The sequence below is a fragment of the Polypterus senegalus genome, chromosome 9, assembly GCF_016835505.1.
Source record: "Polypterus senegalus isolate Bchr_013 chromosome 9, ASM1683550v1, whole genome shotgun sequence".
Lineage (NCBI taxonomy): Eukaryota > Metazoa > Chordata > Cladistia > Polypteriformes > Polypteridae > Polypterus > Polypterus senegalus.
Window position 1 is genome coordinate 52,970,547 of NC_053162.1, and position 27,395 is coordinate 52,997,941.

The 27,395-nt window shown below is 37.3% G+C and overlaps 1 protein-coding gene across 1 annotated transcript in view; it reads left to right on the top strand.

Annotated features, from left to right (window-relative positions):
* The first annotated feature begins 1,917 nt into the window (after window positions 1–1,917).
* The window catches only part of LOC120534862 (tigger transposable element-derived protein 1-like), an 81,716-nt gene continuing 56,238 nt past the window's right edge, over window positions 1,918–27,395 (top strand). The window contains exon 1 of the mRNA XM_039762376.1: window positions 1,918–3,658. Coding sequence (XP_039618310.1) covers window positions 1,918–3,658 — 1,741 coding nt within the window. The remainder of the gene's footprint in view (window positions 3,659–27,395) is intronic.

A 27,395-nucleotide genomic window follows, 5' to 3' on the forward strand; every position in this document is an offset into this window, starting at 1 on the left:
GCACGTGCATTCCTGCGTGGTGCTGAGAGAGAGAGAGAGCGAGCCTGCACGTGCGTGCCTGCCTGACTGGTTCATACGCGCCGATTGCTGTATTTAAGCAGAGCCGCTCCCTGTTCATTGTTCTCAGTCACACGTGCGTGCTTTACCTGCAATCTCTTTGTGCTCTAAGGTATTTTGTGTGCTTTTGCAGTTAACTATGGCTTCTAACTAAGCAAGTGAAGAGTGGTGAGAAGACAGTTTTGAAGAAAATTGAAATCGAAGTAAAGAAAGAAATTATTGAAAAGTTTGAGCGTGGCATTCGTGTTATTGATCTTACTGCCGAGTACAAGAAGTCAAAATCTATGATTTCGACTATTCTAAAGCAGAAAGAATCTATTAAAGCAGCTGATGTTGCAAAATGAGTTACAGCGTTAACCAGGCAGAGGCTTCAAGTGCTGGAAGAGGTGGAAAAACTGTTTACCAGTTTACTCATTTACCAATTTGAGAACCCCCGTGCTTTCAAGCAGCACAATGTAAACAAAGCCAGACTGCCAGTAATGGGGAGGGCAAACACAAAGGGTTGGGTCACAAGGACTTTGTTTTTGGAATGGCTGCATAAGGCTTTCGCTCCCACTAGCTAAATGGCTAAAAACACCAGAAACCCAAGAAATCACAAGAGAGAAAACACCTGAAGGAAAACATCCCTCCATTGCGGAGCCAGACTCTCCCTCAAAACTGTAACCTCCTCTCCACCCAGTTCCTCCTCACTTCATGCCAGAACTCGACTCATGCAAGGTTAGTTTTCTTGGTGGTTTATGGTTTTTGTATTACGGATTTTTCAAAAGTTAATTTTTCAGTTCATAGCGTGAATTGTTGCAATGTTACTTTTCTATTTTTTCAAATGTTCATTTTTTTCCCTGTGCTTAAAACTCATTAAAAACATTACATGGAGTGGTTCGTAGCGTCTGCGGTGGGTTGGCACCCTGCCCTGGATTGGTTCCTGCCTTGTGCCCTGTGTTGGCTGGGATTGGCTCCAGTAGACCCCCGTGACCCTGTGTTCGGATTCAGCGAGTTGGAAAATGGTTGGTTAGTTGGTTCGTAGCGTGATTTGTTGCAATGTTACTTTTCTTGGTGGTTTATTAAATTACAGATGTTTCAAATGTTCCTTTTTTTCCCTGTGCTTAAAACTCATTTTTAAAAAAAATTGTCAACTGTACTATACAGTACAGCGATCGGGCTGTAAGGCTATTAGCGTGATCTCCTGCACTGTTAAAATGGTTTTTAAATTAAAGTTCGGATTTGTTCAAATGTTTCTCTCTGTTCTGAGAGAGAGAGAGAGAGAGGGAGAGAGAGCGAGCGAGCGCATGCTACTGAGAGAGAGAGAGAGAGCGCGAGCCTGCTCGTGTAGCTAAGCAGGGAGCCTGTGTGTTTTGTGTCAGTGTTATTCAATGTTTTTACATTAGTTTACTGTTACACTGTGCATTCTATGGTGTAATTAACTATATTTGTGCTTAATCTTTACATATATATTTACATACAGTTTGTACGGTCTGAAACGGATTAATTGTACAGTTGACCCTTGACATACGACTGGCCTGACATGCGAACAAATTGATTTACGACAAAAATTTTTGTTTTGATTTACGACCAACAAGTTGTGTCACATGTATCCGCTCGCACGATTGTAAGCAAACAGCTGAGAGCATTTGCAAGCGGCAGTCGGAGTCGAGATACGTGTATTTGTGGACGTATTTTATCTCAGTGCAGTGATTTATATCATTTATTTGGATAATTACTATCTAAATGGCCCCAAAGAAGCTAAGTAAGGAAGAGAAGACAACGAAGGTAAAGAAAGCAATTTCGATCAAAACAAACAAGGAAATTGTGCGTAAATATGAGAGTGGCGTTTGTGTGACCGATCTCGCTAGCATGTACAGCATGTCGAAATCCACCATCTCCACAATTGTACAACGAAAAGATTTGTATACGGAAGCTAGTGTTGCTAAAGGTGTTACTCAAATTAGTAAGTCCCGATCAACAGTGTTAGAGGAGGTAGAAAAGCTATTATTAGTGTGGATAAACGAAAGGCAGATGGCAGGCGATAGCCTATCTGAGTCAATCATTTGTGAAAAAGCTAGGGCTATAAATGCAGATCTGTTAAAGGATAAGCCATCAACAAGTGATAGTGGTGAAACATTTCGTGCCAGTAAGGGGTGGTTTCACAATTTTAAAGCAAGAACTGGGATTCATAGCGTAGCTAGGCATGGTGAAGCAGCCAGTGCTGATAAAAGGGCTGCTGAAAATTACATACGGCACTTTGAAATGATAACAAAGAGAAATGGCTTTTGCTCTCATCAAGTTTTTAACTGTGATGAAACTGGGCTTTTCTGGAAGAAGATGCCCTGGAGAACATACATTACCCAGGAAGAGCGGAAAATGCCTGGCCACAAGCCTATGAAGGATAGGCTAACCTTGTTGTTATGTGCCAATGCGAGTGGTGACCTAAAGATAAAGCCTCTCTTGGTTTATTACTCTGAGACCCCTAGAGTGTTCAGAAAACATACAGTCATGAAGAATAGGTTAGGGGTCATGTGGAGATCTAATGCAAAAGCCTGGGTAACAAGAGTGCTTTTTCTTGAGTGGATCAGGGAGGTTTTCCGTCCTACTGTTAAGAAATATCTAGAGGACAAAGACTTACCACTCATGGCTCTCCTAATCATGGACAATGCTCCTGCTCACCCCAGAGACTTGGAAGAAGATTTGGCTGAAGAATTCCCATGGCTTACAGTAGATTTCCTCCCACCTAATACAACTCCTCTACTGCAGCCTATGGACCAGCAGGTTATAGCTAACTTTAAGAAGCTATACACCAAGGAACTATTCCAGAAGTGCTTCCAGATGGTCTCAGATACAGATTTGACTCTTACAGAGTTCTGGAAGAAACATTACAATATCCTTTCCTGTGTGGGGTTAATAGAGAAATCCTGTGCCAATGTCTCTCTGAGGACACTAAGATCTGCCTGGAAGAAAGTGTGGCCTAAAATTATAGAGGAGAGAGACTTTGAAGGCTTTGTAGAGGAGCCTGAGCCTGCAACTGACCCTGTGGTTGATGACATTGTCACTGTAGCTGAGTCCATATGCTTGCAGGTTGACAGTGGTGATGTTGAGGAACTGGTGGAGGAACACTCAGAGGAATTGTCTACAGAGGAACTTCAGCAACTTCTGGCTGAGCAACAGAGAATGGCAGCTGAGCAGATTTCTGAAGAGGAGGGGGAGGATCAACAATCAGTGCAGCAAATGTCCTCTTCTGAAATAAAGGACATTCTGAAAAAATGGACAGAGCTACAAACACTTGTAGAGAAGACCCACCCAGACAGAGAAAAAGCTAATCGTTGCATTAACTTGCTTAATGACAATGTCATGTCATACTACAGAACTGTGTTGAAGAAAAGACAGAAACAGACAACCTTAGACCAGTTTTTATTTCCGAAAAGGTTGAGACCTAGTGAGCCAGAAGCAGGTGCTAGTGGGCTACAGCCTCTCCCAAGGAGAGAAAGGACACCAGGGAGCCAAAGCCCTGATGTTCTTATGGAAGGGACTCTCCTTCCAAACAATAACCACCTTCTATTTCATTCTCCTCCTGCTCCGTTCCTGCAAGCTAAAGATGTCAACTTAAATGGTGAGTGCAGTATGAAATTGTTGTTTCTGGTAGACTAGGCACTTTTTATAACTGTTTGATTAGTACATTAGAAAAATTATTGGTGTTTTTGTTAAATTATGCACATTATACAATGCTTTTTTATGAAAAGTTTAAGTAAGTATTGCTGTGGGAGGTTCGGAACGCATTATGGGTATTTACATTATTTCTTATGGGAAAAATAGTCTTGACTTAAAACCAACTTGAGTTACAACCAACCCTCAGAAACAATTGTGTTCGTAAGTCAAGGGTCCACTGTATTTACATACAATCCTATAGGGGAAATTGCTTCGGTTCACGACCAACTCGGTTTACGACCAGGGTTTTGGAACGAATTATGGTCGTGAACCGAGGTTCCACTGTACTTGTAAAGGTTAGCTTTTTTCACTTTTATTCTCCCAGTAACAATCACAATACGACAACCCCCCGCTGTTAGTTTTTATTTAAAACTGGGAATAATTGTAGATGTGAGTGGTGTTTTGAGACAATGAAACTGGAAATTCTGTGATCTGGAGCAATAAAAGCTGACACACAAACACTGGTGTATCATGCCTTTTTGGTATGTCATTGTCATTTGAATTTTTTCTGTTCAGTTTTATTGACTGTTCCTGCTCACTCTGAATTAGTATGGTCCATGATGTCAAAGTTGAACTGACAAAAAACAGAGACATAGGTATATGATATTTGAAATAATTCATTTTATAATCTTGTATAGTCAGTCAGTCAGTTATTGTCCAACCCGTTATATCCTAACACAGGGTCATGGGGGTCTACTGGGTCCAATCCCAGCCAACACAGGGCACAAGGCAGGAAACAGACCCCAGGCAGGGCGCCAGCCCACCGCAGGGCACACACACACACCCACATACCAAGCACAAACTAGCGAGAATTTAGCATCGCCAATGCACCTAACCTGCATGTCTTTGGAATGTGGAAGGAAACTGGAGCACCCAGAGGAAACCCATGCAGACATGGGGAGAACATGCAAACTCCACGCAGGTAGGACTTGGGAAGCGAACCCAGGTCTCCTTACTGCGAGGCAGCAGCACTACCACTGCGCCACCATGCTGCCCCCCCAATGAGACAGCCGAGGAGAGTCTGAAAATGAATGGTACCAAGTCAGTAAAATATGAAGTCTCACCATTAACAATCCAGGTCTTTGAGATTAGTAGCATTTACTCCCCTAGAACACACAGGGAAAGAGTGATTTCGCCTTGAGATGGAGTAATCAAATCCAGTATCCAACACCCAAGGGCCAGGGCCAGCAACCTGTACAGGAGAGGATGGATCAAAGATGACTCTCAGGCTACAAGAATTCAAGCCCGGCAATAAAAAATTGAGCCACCGTTGTTTAACAGCAAAGCTGACACACCTTCCGCATCAGGAGCGTCTGCGTCTCCAAGGGGGGAAACTCAGCTCAGTCATACAGGCGAACACCAATGTCCAGGTAAAGAAGTAAGGAGATGGATAAAACAAGGGCGGAGGTTCAAATAAAGTCCCATCAGAAGAAGAAAATTGAGAAGGGAGCATACAAGAAAAGACGTTAAGTAAAGAAACACGATCATAGGACAGTAGCCGCTGGGATAAACTAACACAAAAAGATGTAATAAAAACATAAATTAACAAGATGAGCAGATGGCCAGCCACACCAGCCGGCGCCATCTATCAGTTATATATGTACTTTTGTAATTTATTTCTTATTGTAGCTAATATAATTTTGAATAAGTACAGTAAGACATTTTGGTCTGTAATTAACAGGATGCATTTTGTCCCACTTCTTGAAAAATGGAGTTACTGGCTATTTTATATTAAATATTTTATATTCTCAAAATATTCTGAAAACAAAAAACTAATTTTATATTTTCAGAAGTATTAGTTTCAGTGAGTAATGAATCATTTTGATAAGCCGAAAATGGTCATAAATTTCAAGTATACCCGAGGTATTATAAATTGCAGACTGGGCAACATACAACGATGATAAATTAATATGTATTAATAAGGTGTCTCAAGTAATTTTAAAAGTGGTTCCATGTCTGCCTTTTGGTTTTGCTACAGAAAAAGAAAAAAAAATCTTCAGCATAACCTTTCTTCTCCTATCATTTGTATATGTCTACACGAATGGAAAACAAGAAAAGATTTTTTCCTTGATCATTAGATCAGAGAAACAACACATACACCTGGTAGAATAGCTTGTCAATTGATGGACTTGTTACAGATAATCAAGGTTCATTGTATTTCATATGCAAAAGCTTGCTCTTTCTCATTAGACACAAATCTGGCCTTTTCATCCGTGACAATGAAAGCTGAGTCAACCATATGCATAAATGGGCCATTACTGGCTATGATTTGCAAATCAAACCATTTCAAAAGATATTTAAAAATCCCATAAAGTTGGATTGTGGCATTTTTTTTTTGTTTGTTTTTTGTAATGGGAACCTGTACACTATAAAACAGTTGTAATTAAAGAATTACAATACATTGTTTTTTTTATACACACATTTATGTTTCTTGGTTACCAGTGGCTATTCTGAGCAAGTGGAGAGTATAACAATGACCCACATATATCTCTTTCTTGACTAAAAAAGAAAAAAGCTGCAGACATACATGGTACAGCCTAGCAGGTAAAAGTTAAAGTTCTTTTAAAATTACAATAAAGTTGCTGCAGCTTTCTTTGTAAAATATTTGAAGCATATATTGTGCATGAACTCAACACAGCAAAGCCACACTGATCTCATACACATCTGATAGCAAAGTCAGATGAAAGTTTAAACTACAGAGCAAAGTTCAGATCACGGCTTTTGTCCAAACACAATGGTCAATGAACAAAGCATGTGTTTTACCAGGACTAGTAATTAGAAGTCAAGCAAAATGGCACCTTTTATTGGCTAACTAAAAATATTACAATATGCAAGCTTTCAAGGCAGCTCAGACCCCTTCTTTAGTCAAAATGCCTCAAAAGCATCCATAATGGTTAACATGGTACAGCACCCTAGTAGTAGTACTGACACATGATCCACAATATGCTAAAACTCCTACTCTTCTTGTGCTTTGACAAATGGTTTTGTACAGCAGAATTAAAGAAATGTTTTAGAAAATATTATTTCAAGCTAAAGTCTTGTGTCATGATTTAACTTGCACATAAAAAATGTTGGGCTGCCAAGTTTTCATTAGCAATTGAGTTATCTGAGATCTAATGAAACAACACACATAATTAAAATGACTCACATGTCTTACTGATAAATTTTGCTAGCCAAAAGGGTGCTATACTTAGGCCCACAAAGACTTGCTTAGCTCACCTGCCCCTTAGTGCACTGTATGAAAGCCCATGCAAATGATATCCTAATAACCACAAAACACTGTAATCTTGAAATGGAACATAAACAAGGCAAAAACAGTTAAAAATGGTGGTAGAAATATAAGCATTTTGAAATTTCAAAAAAAGACATATGAGCAGTCAAAGTTTTGTGTTTTAAAAAGTGAGTACATTCCTAATAACAAAAAGGCCAGGCCTTCTGTATCTGTCTAGAATAGACCCCATCTGAGGAAGCCAGATCCCTAAACACTATGGCTGCCTCTAGCCTACACAGACCCAAATAGATTTAAATTGATTTTAAAGCTAAAAAAATAATGTTAAACAAAACACAAGGAACAAAGTAGAAGACATAATACATAGATAGTCTTTCTATTATAAAAGAAAATCTTGAGACAAGACTATTGCCAAGAGATTTTTTCAAGTCCTGCCCTCCACTCAACCATTTCCAGCCATGCTCACGGTCCTCTCCCCTCTCTTTTGTGTGAATGCTTTTGTCAGATACTGTTCCTGCGCTCTCAGCTGTTATAAATTTTTACATTTTCCTCACTTTAAGTTCCCAAAAAAAGAAGACTCATGTCCAAATCTTATTGAAGAATTTCATCCCGAAGGGTTATCAACAGAAGAAATTAGTACACGGGCAATCCTAGCACCGAGAAACGAAGTCAAACAAATTAACGCGAAAATTGTCAATTGGTTACACGGCAATGATGCAAAATTTTAACAGGCGACAAGAAAGATAATGTAGTACATCTTCTGTGGATAACATTACACACCAAAGGAGATTTTGATATGCTATTCGTTTTAAAACGTTTATAGTTTCCTGTTACAATAGTTTTTGCTATGACAACAAATCACAGGGAAAAACATTCAAAAAAGTCAGTTTATTTATTAGAGAGAGAGAACGTTATTCACTCACGGGCAGTTATATGCTGGGTTGTCATGATGTAAATCCAAACACGGAATCAAAATTCAATGCGATATTGACGAAAAGCTAATTCAAAGTATTGATTTTACTGAAGGTTTACAGTAAAAGTATAAGTTTAGAAAGTAGTTGCATGATAATTTCAAAACCAAACAGAATGAAAAACGTATAATGCAATGAATACCTCTAACGCAACATGAAACATAATTTTCTTTCAATTTATTGCGTTTTACTATATTTTACTGATTAATTACTCGCTGTAATGTAAAATAGTTAGTTCTATTATACATATGTAACAGTTCCCATGAAAATAACAATCTGTTTAAATTGTACATCTAGCAGAAGATCTGTGAAGTGGCTAGTGCATAGCACCTGCAAGTGGGTTGTTGAGCTAGACAAGCAGGGGGCAGAGCCCCCTAGTAAATATATAAATAAATAAAGGTAACAAAAATACATAATACAGTAAACATTAGGAAAACAGTGCTTTACAATAAAAAAGGAGACCCATCATAGGAAAAAACATAAGCCAAGGAACACTCCCTGGCTGAAACATGACAGTCATCTTGGATCTCATGTGACAATTGGGGTGTTATCAAAAACAAACAACCTAAAACAAATAATCAATGATTAAGTTCACAAAAAAGTGAAAAGAAAAACTTGATTAACCATCTATAACACAATGCTTTTTTGTTTCTGGTTTGTTTTCTGGTAATTTTCCATTGTATCCACACATCTAAGGCATGACTGCCAGCCCCAATCCATAACATCACATCATAAAGTATGCATGTCAAAAACACATTTATGACATTCTATAGGAGTCGTCACTTGCAACTGTCCTTTGAGCTAAACGTAGTACAATGATTAATCTCTAATTTTTACAGCTAAAAATATTGTCTGTTAGCTTTTTTGCATCACTCATTTCATACATTCTGTCTCTCTACTTCTGCCACATGCAGGCAACTCAGCAACATATTTTCTACTTTTAAAAATTGTTATATTTTTATGCAATATGTTAATGACAGTGTGTGTCACAAAAGTGAAAAAACTACAACTACTCTCAGCCATAGATAGAGTTACTGCCAAGTTTTTGTCCTCTGAAATCTTATACTTTACGTAATAGTTTTATTGGGTAGACATGTAAGAATCTCCGGTCCCTCTGTATCAATCAGATACTATATACATCAGTTGTGGCCTCTAGAGGGTACTATTGAGCCAACCTATAATGTTTTCTGTGGGGTAACAATAAGCAAAAAGTAAATCAATCTATATTTCTTTATGCTACAGTTTTACTGGGTCAGCATCTTTGTCTGGTACCTCCATATCAATAAGATATGTATGTTCTACATACTAGTTTACCACTGTTTGGTGTGCATTATACACATTGCATCATGCCTAAGTGTATGTATTCATGTAGAACAAGTTCTCTACAAGCGAACACATTATATACATGCATGCACGGAAATCAACATCACTGGAGAACAATTTAATCAGCTTGGTCGCTGCTTCCTATTCTATAATTTGGTTGCAAGACATGGATGTTATCCATTGACCTGAGATAAAGACTGGACTCCTTTAGTACTGTGTCTCTTCAGAGAATCCTTTGGTACTGCTGGTTTGACTTTGTGTCGAAGGAGTGGTTGCTCACAGAGTCCCTAATGAGTCATATTTCCTGCATTGTGAGGCAGCATCTGTTACGGCACTATGGCCATGTGGTGTGATTCCCTGAGGGTGATCTGGTTCGCAGGACCCTCGTTGTTGAGGACCCAAGTGGCTGTGCCAGGCCAAGGGGATGGCCATGTAACACCTGGCTGCTGCAGATAGGTGGTCATTTCTGAAGGGTGGGATTAGAACATTTATGTGCCTTGGGGGTTGCCAACCCAGATCCCAAGCTTTTTCGTTGTGTGGTGGTTGTGGCAATGCATTGTACCAGTGAATGCTTTCCAACCTGACCTGGCCTTGGCCACTGCCAGCACTGAATGCAGCTCACAACAGTCAGTCAGCAGTCAGTAGTAAATAACAATATATTGTGGAAGAAGAGATGTTGATTTCAAAGTAACACCTCCACTCGTGCACGTACATGTCCTCTGCCCTGGGTAATATATAACTCTAGAATAAGCATGTGCCTGCTTGGGCTTGACTACAGTCCTTGTATTTTTCTATTCAGTTTTTTCTTATATTGCACTTTTCACTAAAGACTTGGAGAACTTTCACATATGTACTGTATAAGTGTGGCACAGCACCAGAAAAATACCAACCAAACTAAAAATGGGTAAATGAACAATATTGCAGAGTTTAGTATTTTTCATTAAAATGTAAACATTTTCCACATAACAAAAGATAGAACCTATTGATAGTGGATGGAACAAACACAGAAATTCCAGTTAACAGCATTCTTAGAGAAAATAAACTTTAGGAACACATAGTCCTTTGTAACAGTTCTCCTTAACTAGGATAAAAGAATGTCCTGCCCACACCAGCATTTAGTATGCCACATTATCAAGTCCATGACTGTACAAAAAAGTATAATTGTAGTAAACCATAATGGTCAAGAGTCAAAATGTCTAAGGCTTCTAATCATTTTTATGGACAGCAATAGCAGTTTAGACAAAGAAGAAGATGCACTAAGTGCCACAGCAGGATACCTAAAAAGAGAAATAAAATAGAAAAGGGGCAGTAACATTTGGTAATGATTGCAAAGCTTTTATTGTTGAACAGATAATTTGAAAACTTAATTGCATATTGAACAGTGTAATCATTAGCTATAACAAGAGTAAGTCACGCTTTCAACTTGGATTGAAATGCAGAGAAAAATGGGGCATCTTTTACACTAGGAGGCAAGTTGCAAGGCTCTGCAAATGAGCATTGTAATCCTACAGTAGCTTTGTTTCTAATTTTATAGACAATGTGCATCTAGATATTGTAATGTTCACTTCAGAATGTATACTTAAATAAGTTCTGTTAAGTAAATAGGGCCAAGCCATTTAAAGCCTTCTGTATTAGAAATAGGATTTTGAAATTGATTCTAAACAAAAGTGGAAATTAATATAGACACTTAACAATATTAAATACGTTGTCCCTGCGGTGGGTTGGCGCCCTGCCCGGGATTGGTTCCTGCCTTGCACCCTGTGTTGGCTGGGATTGGCTTCAGCAGACCCCCGTGACCCTGTGTTCGGGTTCAGCGGGTTGGAAAATGGATGGATGGATGAAATACATGGTCTTACTTCCTACTACTAGTAATGGCCCTTTTGGCAGCTTTTAAGTTAATTCAAATTTGAACAATACATATATAAACAAAGCATTGATGTAGTGAATCCTGCTTGATATCAATACACAATTTTCACTTTTTTTTTGTTTTTTATAGACTACTCAAGGTATTTTGTTTTCCTATTAGTTTAGAATCAAAAAATAAAAAGAAAACGAAAGGTCTTTAAAGACTAATTTCAAAGTGTTTGATAAATCTGTAATTTATTTATTAACCAGAGATTTATTGTTTTATCAGATCACCTTACACAAAAAGATACCACCTAACCTCTTAGGTTTTAATTCTTAATGGAGGTAGGAAGAAATGTCAAAGTTAGCTATTGATCTATAAATTTATTTGTATCAAAAACATAACAGCAAATAGTGATCCAAAGAATCATACAATCTGGGAGCTTTAACTCTTCAGTAATAATAAGATGCTGATGCCCATTCTATTGCCACATGGCTTCTTTTCTTGCAGATTATGTATTCTAAAGCTAATTGAAGATATAATGAGAGAAAGAGAAATGGAGAACTCTTTGTCAAGTTTTAAGCAATTAGGGGAAAAGGCTCCTCTGAAAAAATTCACTGCGAAATACACATTTTGCAGATCAATGCTAATCATTGCTTCTACTGTATTCCTAGGATTTTGTAACAAATACATACATACAGTAAGCTATAGGGTAATTTTCATTCTCTATTTAATGCCCACTTCCTTAAATTAACAGTAAACCCCCGATTCTCTTAAGAATCGCAAATCCAAGAATGGCAATCACTTTCTGTTCCCTAGGATCTTTGGAGGGATGAAAAATGATGGAGGGTGGGAGCATCCTGGGAAAGTTTTCATTTAATTAAATAAATATATCTGTACTAAAATTAACCAATTTATTAAAACTAAAATTAAAATGTAATTTAAGTCCAAAATGTCTTTGAGTTGCTGCACTTATAAGTAAAACAAATATCGGAGTGCAAAGGTTTAAATGAAGTAACTTGGAAACAAAAAATTCATAAAATGGAAAAATTCAAAACAGTTAATCAAAAATTTCCTTATAAACAACATTTTTGGTAAAGATGGTTTCCTGTCCTTGAATTAGCTCTCCCTGGTATGGAGTAGTTAAAACCTTCATTTTAACGTCACATGAATGCCGGACTCTTAAAAAGGTAACATAAAGTTGTCCATGTCCAAATACTGGCTCAGATACGTAAATCCCTACTTTGTCCATGGTTTGTCCTTGGGATTTGTTGATTGTCATAGCAAATGCAGCCTTAATGGGAAATTGGCATCGTTTAAGTTTAAAAGGTAATTCCAGGAGCCTCATGCATAAACGGTGCGTACTCACAGAAATGTTGCATAAGAACTTTTCCACGTTTAAATCGTGATGTATAAATCTTACACTTGGCATAAAGCCACGCACTTTTCCACGGTACCTCATACCTTGTTGTACGCAAGTTCTCCGCTCGGTTTTGCAGACTGGCGGCACCCAGCGTCAAAGCAGTGCTACTGTTACTGTGTGGTTTATCTTTATTTCTTAGAGCCACATTCCTGCCGTGGCTTTATAAATACACTGAAACTAACCGCATATTGTTTATTAGTGTAATGCATCTGATTGTAATTAACTTGTAACAATATAATGGTCCAGGGAATAGCCATAGTATTCCAAATACCATAACTGCTTTAGCGTTGTTTCTCTCACTGTAACTTTTTTTTCTTCTTTCAGCTGCTTCCGTTAAGGGTTGCCACAACGGATCATCTTTTTCCATATTACTCTCACTGCACCACTCATTATTTATATCACTGTATCTGAGTGGGGAATCACAGCAGCAGCTGATCGAAAAGAGAAATATCGATATACAGCATCAAGCCCACCCTGCCTCAGCCACGGCAAAACGTTTCAAAGCCATTCCTGTACATACCTCGCGGTTCAGAAACAGTCAATCATTCCATCAAGTGCTCCTTGTAGAACTGTTTGTACTTATAAGTACAATTACCCCACTGTAAACTTGCACTACAGTTATAATATTGCACAACCTGCGCCACTTTATAAAGTGCGTATTTACATATTATGACGATATCATTTTTAAGATGAAATGCAGCAAAATATGTTGATTATACAGTATTATATAGATAAAACTTTAACTTCATTTAAATAAGCTGTATTGTTAATAATTAAACATGTGAGGACACAGTTCTGCAGCGCTGGCTAGTTCACGGATTGATCCTACCTTGTGCTGTATTCTTTCTGGGGCTGACGCGACACTGGAAGGATAGATGAATAGAATAATTAAACTTGTACTACAAAGATATTTTAATGTTCCTTAAAAGTTTTCAAGAATCGTCGTTGTAAGCTTACAGATGGCGTAACGTCTATTACAGAGCCGATTGTGTGGCAATTGGGTATTTGGAGAAAGAAAAAAAAGGCCAGGAATTGGAGATTAGTACGTTTGAAAGAGACAGTACTGCTACAATAATTTCATCGGTCGCACACAATCACGCACCGTATTCCCCTGTTTAATAACATGCTTTAACTCCAATCATCATGAAAAAGATACCATGTATACATCTCAGTATTTTAATTATTCAGAGAGCTGTAATATCACGAATGTAATGGATTCTGTGTCCTCTCGGAGAAAGAGAAAGCGGAAGCACGTAGTGATTCACACACATAGAGCAAAAGATCAAATACACAACAAAGCATTTAACGTGCTACTTTAATTATGCTGTGATTTGAGAAACTGGTTAATTAAACGATTTTAAGATGAAGTTTATGATGTTCTACTTTAATGACAAAATAATGTACTTAAAGTGGAAATTTCGAGATTGAAGTTGACATTTTGTGCTTTTTTCCTACTGTGTGCCTTTTTTTTTCTCTGTACCCTAATAAGCTTTCATATGATACTCAGATGGTGGGCTACAACTCGCCTTTTCATGGAAACTTTGATATGTGACAACTTCTTTTTTATTTTGGGCACTGTGTGACTATGTCAGGCAATCAGCTTCCTTTTGTTGTTTATACCACTGTTTAAACCAAAAAATAGTATGTTTTTCCTTGCCTCCACTTGGTATTCGCTGAAATTCTTCCCTTTTCCATTGTCTTTTCACAGAAGGCTGAGCTTAAAGGCGATTTATATTGATTTACATATTCATAGAGACGTAATTCTGGGAGGAGTTGGGGGCGGGACAGAAGGCGCGTGCATGAGCGTTATTTTTCACGCTGACTGAGATTTATGGAACAGAAGAACGTGGAAGTTGGTGTACGCACAGATTCCTGCATCTAGATTTTTCTGTGCATAAGTACATTTCGGCTTTTGTGCTTACGTCATGTTATAGTGTGAATTCTATGCACGGCGTTATGCATGAGGCCACAGGTCAGAACTTGTAAGGTCAATTCTTGGAATCAAAACAGTATTGCTAGTATGGGATCCCGTAAGCACTTGTGTCTCAATAACATTTTCTCTCGTGCTGTTCACGACCAACCGTGTACCATTGCATAAACCTTGTTTAGTATTAAGGTTTCTAATAGCATGACTATTGTCCCTACTTTAAGGTTAAGATTGTGTTGTGGTAATCCGGCCGGGCTAATAGTGTTTAAATATTGTAATGGGAAATTAAGATGCTCAGTTTCGTGTTCAGAATCAACACTGTCAGTACTTAGAAAGACGTGACTTTCTCCAGGAAGCAATCCAATCACTTGGTTATTTATCTGGTCAATGTCAATAGGTTGTATATGTGGTGGTGTGCGTGTTCGTGCGGTGGTTGTATTGTGCAGAGAAATGGTTTTATTTCAGGTGACTACCTGTTGAAGCTTATCGAGAGAATGCAAAGCAGTAATCAGAGCAAAGGGTGGCTATTTTGAAGAAACTAGGATATAAAACATGTTTTCAGTTATTTCACCTTTTTTTGTTAAGAAAATAACTCCACATGTGTTCATTCATAGTTTTGATGCTTTCAGTGAGAATTTACCAATGTAAATGGTCATGAAAATAAAGAAAACACATTGAATGAGGAGGTGTGTCCAAACTTTTGGCCTATACTGTATATATATATATATATATATATATATATATATATATATATTTTTTTCCTTTGGGGTGCGAGCAGCTGTTGCTGGGGGTGCCAGAATCCATCGAGGAAAAAAAAAAAAAAAAAATGGGTGACTCCTGCTCTTACGTGCACTCACTGTAGTGCTGTGTAGGTATTATGAAGTATCGCATCTGTTCAAGTTCTATTTAAATTTTAAATATAAGTAATTTTTATTTAGTCGACAGAAATATGTTTGGTAGGAATGAAAGGTAAATTTAGTCAGCATTGCATAAATTTTTCTTCACCATAGAAATTTAAAGAGTAAATTCAACTTACATTCCTACCAAAGATATTTCTGTTGACTAAATAGAACCTACTTATATCCAAATTCGAGCTATTGAGCTGTCGCCTGCCTGACTGGATATGTCACCCTCGCTTCGCTCTTACTTTTTTACCGTTCATGTAATCATGGCTAGTCACAAAAAAAATAGAACATGGAAGGAGAATCACACTGAGTATGGCTTTACCAAAATAATTATTGATGGCGAATAAAGTATCCATTATTCATAAAGCTTCAATTAGTGATCTTTTTTTCTGCGTTAACCTCATATTTTTTCATACTTCTTCTCAAAGAAAGGGGGTGCGAGGGTAAAATGAATCGGGAAGCACTGATTTATATATATATTGAATATACTGAAATAGTTTTACTGTCAAATGATGCAAACAATACGCCGCACATGTTTCGCTCGCTCTTGTTCTAGGCTCATCAGGCATACACACTCACTGCACCCTGTCTCGGGAATCGAACCTCGGACGTCAGCACTAGAGGCGAAGCCTCTCGTGTTGCACAACGGCGTTTGTTTCGTTTATTTGACAGTATGTAAATCGGGGTGTATATATATATATATATATATATATATATATATATTTCCGGCTACTGTATATCTATATATATATATAATATCTATATATATAAAAATATCTGTGTGTGTGCGTGTGTAAATGCACACATGTGATACTCTTCCAACTTTGTTATAAGCCCAGCATTAAGAATTAGACAAGAGTTTGTGCATCCTAAAAACATACATATATGCAAGGCAAACATTAGTGAATATTAAATGTACACTTTGACACCTTTGAAAAGCCAAAATGCTTTCCTTTTGGTGGATGTGTTTTGAACTCTGCATTGAGTTTTTCTCTGGCCTTGAATCGCATTTACTAAAAGTGAGCAAAGTAAGAGCTGTCACACGTGTGCATAAGGGACAGTTTACGTGCTCGGGTTACAGTAATTCTCTACCACTCTAGGGGTTGGCACTATGTGATAACACCCTACTCTGCAGAGCAGAACATTGGTGACTTTTCCACTGATGACATCACTTCCAGTGTCCGCTCTCCTTGATCCACCTCTTCATGCTGGAAAACTTCAAACTTGAGGTGCCGTCATGTCTGGTAGTCAAAACCATACTCCTGTCTGATAAAATGTCTCTTAACGCTCTTTGCCACATTTTTGTTTTCTGAGATTCTAATTAAATGGGGTTTACCTATTGTTGCCCCAAAACCTCTTACTGTTTATGCTTGCATAATACTGAGAACAGAGGGAATGAAGGAGTTCTCAATCTTCATACTGCTTGTTTTAATATGAACAATACACATTAGCATTAATACCATGTATAAAAGCCAATTCCAAATACTTGCAGTTTTTTGTGTAGTTGTCTTCTCTCATTTACCATCTGGGAGAACACCCCAATAACACAATTGTCAAAAAATCTGAGCTGAACTACTTGTGTACTCAGAAGTCTTTCTCATCTTAAGTATTTGAATGTATTGTCTCCAGGTGGAGGTTTTAGGCTTGTCAATAAAAATGTATACACCTGTGTGGGTAGGACAAGTCTATGTAACTTTAAAATATTTAAGGACCATCAATTTTGAGCTGTGAGAAGACAGAGAGAGAGAGACAGAGATAGAGAAAAAGGTGACTCTTTTGGAGCATCAGATCTGAAAGCATGACATGCTGAACACAATATAACAATACGTTGTGAATCACTGAACCTTTAACTTGGTTTTGATCAGTAGATCAAACGTCAAAGAGAAAGCAGATCTGAACAAATTTGTCTAAATTGATTACAAACATAAAACACAAAATAATTGTGCAACCAGCTGGTTTTAAAATTTGCAGAATTAGTTAAATGGAGATCGCCTGTCTGGGGTTTTAGTTTGTCTAAATGCACCTCATCTGAAAGGTCTAACTTGTGGTGAGCCAGTATGGTGGCCTACCCTACACAATAAAGACAAAACCATCCAAAGAACTCAGTGAAAGCGTGATTGGAAAGAACAGGTCAGAGGACAGACACAAGAAAATATCCAAGTCACAGAATATTCCTTGGAGTCTATTTAAGTTATTAACAAATGGAAAGAGTATGATACAGTTGTAAATCTACCTACAGCAGGTCACTGAGAATAACTCAAGACGAAGATGAATGAGGGAGGACACTAAAAGACCTATGAGAACTCTGAAGGAGAAACTGTGAAGACAACTGTTAATTTGGTGCTTTACCAGTTGTAGCTTTATAGGAGAGTGGCAAAGGGAAAATCACTGTTAAAACACCAAACCCACACCCCAAAACACACACACACAACACCCTGTATATAGTTTGCCAGGCCCTGGAAGCCTTCTAAAGGCAGAGGGTAAAATTAGGGCAGCAGTATACAGGGAAATGCTGCAGTAAAACCTGATGCAGTCTGCAACAAATCTGCACCTTGGGAGAAGATTTGTTTTCCAGCAAGACACATCCCCAAGCATAAAGTTGAAGCTGCATGGGAATGACTTAAAAACAACAATGTTAATGTTCTGGAGTCTCCATGCAGCCTGACAGAGCTTGAATGGTTTTGCAAAGAAGAATGGGGAAAATTTCAATTTTCAGATATAAAAAGCTGATTAAGACCTGTGCACACAGATTCAATGCTGTCATGGCCACCGAAGGTGCAACTTGTAATCTTTTTAGTTTGCCAATAAAAGGGGTCATTTTGCTTGACTTCTCACTAAATAAAGGCATGAAAACATATGCAATCGATTATTGTGTGTTTTATATTTGTAATTAATTTACATCACTTTGCAGAGATCTGTTTTCACTTTTACTTCAAACAGATTTTTTCTGTTGATCATTAAAAAAAAAAAAAATCCACTATGTTTTCATGTTGTAAAACAATAAAATGTGAAAACTTCCAAGGGAGGTGAATACTTTTTAGAAGCACGGTATTCTTGTTTATACCTCTTCCAGCGTGACTGTCAGCTAAGCACAGCTTTCAGTTATCATATCAAATGTATTCAGGGCTGACCCTTACGTTGTTTCATTTAGCTGATTGCAGTGCATACTGTAATTGTCACCGTTTAAAGTACTTTATATAGCACATTTAGTATTTGCATTCTTACTTCTTCAAATAGCTATTATCATCTCATTTTATGCTTGATGTTTATTTCATCACACTATTGTTTTGACTTTCTTTTTGTAATGCTTATAATTTAAATTCAATGCGCTGACCTCTCCAGAAAGCTGCATTTGTGTACTTTTCATTTTCAGTAATTAACAGGTATCCAGCTGCTTGATCCCTGAAAGTTCTTCCAAACTGCCAAAAGTGCTCCCTGATGCCTTTGTAATCTGTTGGTGCTTTGATGTTTTACACCAACATCTGCGTATTTCCAGCATTGCCCGATTAAGAAGCATGTATATTAATGTGTTTGTGAGTTTATGCATTTGTGTGCACAGGCATACATATATCATAATATTAATCAGTTTGTTTTAAATGTGATTTAAACTGCTTTGCAATTACTGTAAGTAATTACATATTATGAGTGAGTGCTTACTTTGTTAAAATATACATTTTTCTTTATGAAGTATGTTCTCATAATCGGCTTACATAGTACAGAATGTATTGGTGGGAAAAACAGAAGTAAATAAGATATTTCATTTCAATATAACAAACGTCCAGCAGCCAATGTGAATGTAAAATGCAATCTGTATTTGCATTATAATTAAGATAAACAATGGTGCTCTCTGGCTTTGTTCACAGCAGCAGTATTTCTTTGTTATAAACAAGACTAAAATATTTTGTATTCTTTCCCCACTTGAAGCTATATCAAATCCTGCTTTTCTTTTCCACATTCCTTGACCTAACTATTATAGGCAGGGACAGTTTAATATTGCTGTAGATAGGGTTGGAGAGGGCACCACAGTTTCCTTCTCATTCAGAGATTTCATTATTTGCAGAAGATGAGATCTTAACAATTTAATCTTCATTCCCGAATCCTCATTTTATTTCAGTTTGAAATACTTAAGTTCAAATTGCTTCCGGATTGTGAGTTGATGCCACAATCAGCAATATAATGACAATGTGAATTTTTAATATATTTTGAACAACAGGAGTATCAAAATTCTTAAACTTAACAAAAATGAAATTTTGCAATACATTTCCATATTGAAATGTTTCAAGCCTAAAATGCTTTCTTGTATAGCTGTATTACTGTCTTGGGATTTGATTTCAATGTAAGAGATGTCTGCAAATGTACCTCGAACTGAGTAGGGTGAAGGCTGCAAAATACAAACCAGTATAGCTCAGATTTTTCATCACTACCTTTAGTTGCATTTACTTGGTTCAAAAGTTGATTTTGGTAAGTTTATGTTTTAATAACCCCTTTGAAATTATTACCCGGTCTTAAATTATTTTTTTTTATTTTTTTTTCCAAATTGCAAGATTTCCAAAACCTTATGTTGCCTTTTTCCTGACAACTGTTTATAAATTCTGTTAGACTGAGATATCTTCATTTTGATAAATGTAAATTAACTTGTGCAATCAGCTCATACCCGATGTAGAATTTATCCATCTGTCTTCCATTGATATTAATATTGGCTTCTCTTCTTATTAAACAGAAAATGGATAGATAGATAGATAGATAGATAGATAGATAGATAGATAGATAGATAGATAGATAGATAGATAGATAATACTACTTTAGTTGTCATTTGAGGAAAAGGTGGATTTTTAGGAAAGGTTAAAATGTACTTTGTAAGGTATGAAGTAATAAAATGCTTTGCAATTAGCAATAAAATACATTACTACAAATGTTTATGATGTGCCATCTTTTGGAATGACAAATTAAATGCATTTTATTACTGCAAGTACTGTGATGTTCCATCTGTTAAAATGACAGGGACACAGCAAACATACAGACACACAGATACACAGAGAATGTGGTGAACACAACATGTACAATACCTGCATACTATGCCTTTTTAAAGGCACACGTGTGCATGTGATATGGGACATATTGGGTAGTTTATAATCTGTCTTTGTGCACCTGAATGGAGAGGTGTTATTGTTGAGTTTAATGACAGGATGGGATCAGCTCTCTAGAGCTCAGTTTTGGGATAACCCTGAAAAGGAGGTGCAGTTAGGCCAATTAGGCTTCAAGAGCTTCATTGTATGGGATAAGCTGTGTATCTCCTTAGATTATAGGAGGAAGAGACCCATGAAACTGGGATGCATTCAGTGTTTTATTGTACCTTTTGATTTTTTTAGGAGAGGGTGGAATAGTAAATAAAATACAGAAAAGTCTGGATATTTGTTTTGTTGCACTTTTATTGTGCACTTTAATTCATAAATTTTTCATATTTTTTAACTTACTTTTAGCAGGGTGTATGGCCAGTGCCACCATTATGGCGAATTAGGCACTCACCTCAGATGCAGATCATAAGGGGGGGAACCCAGGCACACAGGTTAACTATTAAACAGTCCGTTGTTGTACTAATAAACTTGGCCTAGGTTGCAAAATAGCCTGGCACCAGCACTGGCAGTGAGTACATAAAAAATGTTTTCAAAAGTCTTTTGGTATTTTTTGCACAGTTAACACAGTTTATTTATTAACTTCATTTTATGTGTACCTTATTGTTCTGATGGTTCTTGATCTCTATGATAGTGTTCCCAGATCAAACAAAGACCTAAGAAGATATTGGATGTGACACATCTAACCAGTAAAACCATTATTTTGTAAGAGACATTATCTGATTTTTTTAGGTGGTATATGTTATATAAATACATTATTCTTATGTTGAGGTTTGACTTCTTTACAGGCAGTAGTAGGAGAGAATGAAAGAAATGGCATTAATCAATTCTTATTGCACTGTTTGTCCAAATTGGTACAAAGCTGCACAGAGAACTCTTAATGCTGTGATTGACAAAACTGATTAATATATGTTAAAAGTGGTAATACAAAATCATTCGCAAAGAATTTGTGCACATTGTGTTCTTAAAAATATTATACTACAATTAACTTTTTAATGTTCAATTAACGATTAAATGTATTGGTATTCAAAGATTTGAAAATTGGAGTAAAATCCATGTATCACATTCATTTATTCATTATTTGAGTCAGTTTATTTCAGTAAACCTTTGGTGGAGTCAGAAGATCATTCCAGCATCAGTAGGTGCTCAATTGGAATCAGCCTTGGTCAGTTCTGTTACAGGTCAAATTCATTTATGAACTAAAATACCAATGTATTTAGGGAGACAGCTTAAGTAGCAAGAGAAAATCCACAAAAACACAGGAAGCACATAAACTCTGTACAAAGAGTTCCTACATTGGGATATGAAACCAGAACTCTGCAACTGTGAAACAGTGACATTTCCTGCTGTTCTCCTGCACCACTCAGAAGTGCATGTTATTGGTCTGTACCAACAGTAAATGCAGAATAACTCATATCGTTTTTAAATAACAAGCATCACAAGCAGCCACAGTATATCTTAGCAGTTTTAGGCAGGAATCAGCATCAGACAGGACACAAGTTCATCACAGGACCCACTTATGCACACACCCATACTTGCACTCCTCCAGTGCTGATTTGGAATCAGCAAAGATCCTAATGCACATATTTTGAGAGGTGGGGTACCTCAAAGAAAACTCAAGGAGGCACATGAATAACATGCAAACTCCTTATGAACAATGAACAAGAATGAGATTTGAACTCCGCCTGCTGGATCCATGAGGAAGCAGCACTAACCACTGTGCCACCATGATATCATTAATTACCTATCCAGATTATTTAGGCTACCCCAAGTTAATATATTCTCTAGTATATGTCTGATGTTTAGCCGTTAAAACATCAACACAGGTAGGCTTCCATTTTTGAAACATTGTTTCAGTCTTTCTCCAATATTTCTACCAATGTTATATTTTTTGAAAGTAGCAAGAAAAATAGTTGGGGTACCATTAGGGCAAGCCCCGTGAAATGCAGTGAAAAAAATAAGTCAAGAAAATATAGAAAACAAATAATGACCATTCAGGCCACTAACAATTCTTTCTTATATATAAGGAATATCCGTATTATATAAGGAGACACTTCTGACGCACACACTCAGCCAAAGGTTCCACAAATTAATGCAGACTTCCAGTTGAATAGTAGAGGATGGGGCATCAGTAGTCAAACAACAGTTCTCTCCTGCAGGCAAAAGAGAAGAAGATATTACAGACAGTACCCTCTCACACTCAGTGGTCATATTGCCCTTATTATTGGAATTTTGTAGTTGACTCCTACTCACGAGTGTCAGACATCACACATGGTACCTGATCCAGGCTCAGTTTCTAAGATGCACCTTCTACACGAGAGCAGTGGCTCCCAATTAAAAGCAATCCCCAGTGTTAAAAGCAAAGGTTTAATATGTGTACCATCCCCTTTTTTAATTATTATCACTTAACACAATTTCTACTTTATCACATGTAATCATATAACACAAATTAAAGGACTGTATAAATAACAAAAAATTCACATATAATAACTGTCTCCTACTCCATGAAATTCCTCGCAAGTCCATTGAATGAAACAGCACCCTAGGATTCTGCATTCTTACTTTCTAGTCTACTTGTCTATTTTTTATCAAAAGTAACATTTTTGTAGTAGTGAAGGAAGTCTCTCACACATTCTTTTTGACCAACAGAGAGAGAGAGAGATTCTTCAATATTTAGCAGTTCAGAAACGAGTATCCTCAAACGTTTTCTAAGCATTTATTGTGTGTTGGCAACATCAGACTCAGTTTGGATGTGGTTATACCCTGTTAAATTATTCAGAGTAAAATACTGTTATTTATAACACTGAAGCAACCACTCCAGAATACATATATACATTAATTATTTTTCTAGTAGTAACAGCCAATATAAACAGTGAGATGTATTAACTCTTTAATTTCACATGTCCAGGTTTAAATACACTTTATGCACATAAACAGTGAAAAATTGAACTCATAGAAGTACAAAAAAAAATCAGCATTATCTGTGCCTGTTTTGTCAAATTCAGAGTTTCAGGGTATAGATAAAATAGAAATGTATGTTGTGTATTACCATCATAACTGCTTCCATATCTCACTTTCAAACAATAACCTGCCCATATTCTAACCTTCTTACCTAGTTCAAGGTTGCCGGTTGCATTTGACTCCAGTTAGGCATCAGCTTAGGGTGAGTTTCCAGTACATCTGAGGATGCACATACATAGTTACCAAAGCTGGGCCAATGTAGAGTACCTAGTTCACTTATCACAGATGGGAGCACTACAAGAAACACTAATTCCACCCACAAAGACGATGTGCAAAATTCCCTGACAGGCATTTGAACCCAGGATTCTGAAGCTGTAACACAGCAGTGCCAACCACTGTGCCACCATGCTGCCCATCTTGGAATATATATATAGAGAGATATATAGATACATCTTTTATGATTATTAACATTTTTGAAACATGCTATTCACTATTAAATAAACATCTAAATATGTGGGACAAACTGGTTCATTGTGCAATATAATATGGAGAGAAAATACTTTATTTTTGAAATTCTTTGAATATTTCTGCTGTATATTGTAGAAGCATTCTAAGACGTCCATTGTCATTATTTTGACAGGTGGTTAGATTTTGCGCTGAGTACAAGTGTTTTTCCTAAAAAATTCTTTAGTTTAATGATTAGTCTGAGAGTCTTGCCTGCCTTATTTCTGACAGTTTAGATGTTGTGAATAAAATGTTTAAAGGACTTAGAATTACAAATAAGTGACTGAAATGACTCAAATCTTCTTTATCCTTTTAAGACATTCAGAGAGAACTGAAGACTACTTAAAAGCTAGGAGCATGAAATATAAGAATACATAATGAGGTATCGGAGTATACTATAGAAAGAATCACCAACATCCTATCAACTCCCACTCACTGGAAACAACAAAAAGGATGTGAGAATAAAAATCAGGGGACTAAAATAAAGTCTTTAAATACAAAGAGAGAAAGGCAACAATCTGTAGCAGTGTCTGTCAAGTAATAGAAAGAATTAATCTAAAATAAAGACACAAACTCAGACTTGTTTAGGAGATACCAGTGACATTGGCTACATTATACATTATAATTCCCTGTTACTCCTTGAAGTCATAGGTGCTGAATAATAACAACATAACCCACACAATGGTTTGAATTTTCAAAAAGATTATGTTTTAGACAGAAAAAAAAACTGCTTTGTTCAATTGCAAAATTAATAAAACAATAAAATAACAAAGACAAGGAACCCCTTTGAGAGTGTTTTTACCCTAGAGGAGACTGCAATGAGTGCTTGACAATGCAAATTTCATCAGAATTAAACATTTCAAGTAACCACAGAAAACATATCAATGCTTCATGCAACTCATATGTGGATTTGAGTGTGTTAGCCCCACTGTTGGCTCTGCATACTTTTGATCATTGCTTTATCCTGTCGTAAGCTGGTGTAAGAAGTGGCATTTCATTTTCTCTGTGGCATGGAACTATTTGTACCATCAAGAAAGGGAAGATTAAGTTAAATGCATGTATTTATGTTAGGGGAAAAAAAAGACACGGTCATAAAATAGACATGATCACGTAACCAGGAAATAAAAAGTAACCTTATGCATCTGATGTCTTCAATGAGGCCTGTGGATGTCATGTGTCAGGCTGTTCATTTTTTAAACGCAAATCATTATTCCATTCTATTGAGCTAAAATTAAGTGATGACTGGCAAAATACAGTGTAACTGCCATAGTGCACAGCAGATGATGAATCAACAGCATACACCACAAGCTATCAAACAGTAGGAGTTGAATCATTTTAGAAAATTCATACATAGCTTTCATGGAGCCTTCTATTCATTTCTATGTTATCCCTAATTTTTCACAATCTGCCTGCACCTCTATGTGTCTTCAGTTTTAGAGTCTACAGACATACAATTTTATAATTAAAGCAACTACACTGAGCATGCCAAAATTACTAGATTTTAAATTAACCAGAACACTGTGTGAAGACCAGGGGCACACCTGCCGCCCCAACCCAACACAAATAGGCAATGACACCAGCTCAGTCCAACAAAAGCCTTTTATTCATGGAATGGCAACCAGATCCAGAACAGTCTCTAAGGACTGATGCCAACAGTTACAAGCACAGTGATACTCTGTCCCTTTCCTCCAGAGCCTTGCAGCCTCTTTTCTCTTTCACATACAAGCCTCACAAGTGTTTTCCACTTACTGTGGGCTCTTCTGAGAGGCATCTGGCTCCTTTTTAACTCACACCCGGAAGCAATCCATATGGTTCATTAGGGAGGTCTGGAATTGCTCCCAGGTCTGCTGAAGTCCAAAGTAGGGCTCTGCAGCTTCCACAGTTCCCACAGCTCCCCCTTGTGGCATCCACGGATCCCAACAGGACTGTGCTGGCTGTGCTATAATTCCCATACATCTGTGCAAGAATCCAAAAAAACGGTTGCACCCCAGGGGGGCTGCCAAATAACAGGGAAGATTGTGCATCAAATGAGAAAAACAGAGAGGTTCTGCCTGCACTCAGCACAGCACTCACAGTACCAGTGTACAGGATGATATCCAGTGACCTTGAGGAGATCCAACAAAGTCACAGGATATCCCACTAAGTTGAATGCTTTACGAAAATCGACAAAGGCTGCAAAGAAACTCTGCCGATATTATCGCTCCATGAGAACCCTCAGTGCCAGGATGCGGTTGATGGTAGACATCTTAGGAGTAAAGCCAGACTGCTCTGGTCTCTGGTAGGTGTGACACCTTGTGTAGTGGAAATTGGGGACAACAGACTACACTCTAACTGTCTAGTGTGCGGGACCGAGCGTGACCAGGATGATGGTGTAAGACAGGGAGACATGGACACAAAAGGGTTGGGTTTTTACAAAAATAAAGTGAGGTTTTCTTTACAGGTGCACTTAAATTAAAACAAAAATAATGTCCTGTGGAAAATATATATCAATACACAGTCCAATACCGCAAAAGAAACACAAAACAGTTATAAAATGGAACCCAAAAATGATAACTATTTACAGGATTTACAGTGCTGACTGAAAGTCCCAAATGAAAAAGAAAAATGCACACAAATTAACGAATAAACCCATATATATACAAAAATCAAAAATAAAGCAGTCTTCCTTAGCAGTAATCCAAGTCAGGAACTGGCTCCTCTAAACAGTGTATAATACAGGGTTTACCAAAAACAAGAATATTCAAAATACAGAAAAACAAAAAAAAGTATATATACAAAAATAAACACTGCATCATTAACCCCAACCCAATAAATACCTTCACCAAAGGTAATCGAAATATTTATACAAGAAAAAACAAATATTTACAATAATCAAGGCATAAGCATCAGTGCTTGGTAAACTCAAGGCAATGTTCTACCAAGTACCTCTCTGTCTGCATGATATAGCTAGAAGACCCCGCTAGAGGCTGGAAATTCCTTTTTGTATTCAGCGTGTGCATAGCTGTTGCCAGCCTTTGAGGCGCATACTGCACTTCTAACCAAAAAAACTGAAAGTAAGCACTTTTTTTTCTTCCCTTCCTCAAGCTACTGTCCAGGCAACTGCCGATATGGGATCCCATTTATAAGCCTCGCCAAGCCGATACTAAAGCACTTCATACTTTGTCTCACACTTCTAATGTTATGAGGTCACGGGAGGCATGAGCACGAGTCTCTGGCTGGACAACGGCAGAGCCAACTTTCCACTCCTTCCACTCCGCTGTGATGCTCCCCAGAAGGTGTTCATATTGTCAGCGAAGACATCCTTCTGTGCTTTCTAAATGGAAAAAAAGGCAAGTTTTATTTCTTCATACCTATTTGTCTTTTCTTATTCCCCCAATAAATGCTTCTCTTTTAACACTGCAGAGGAGACTAAACTAAATTT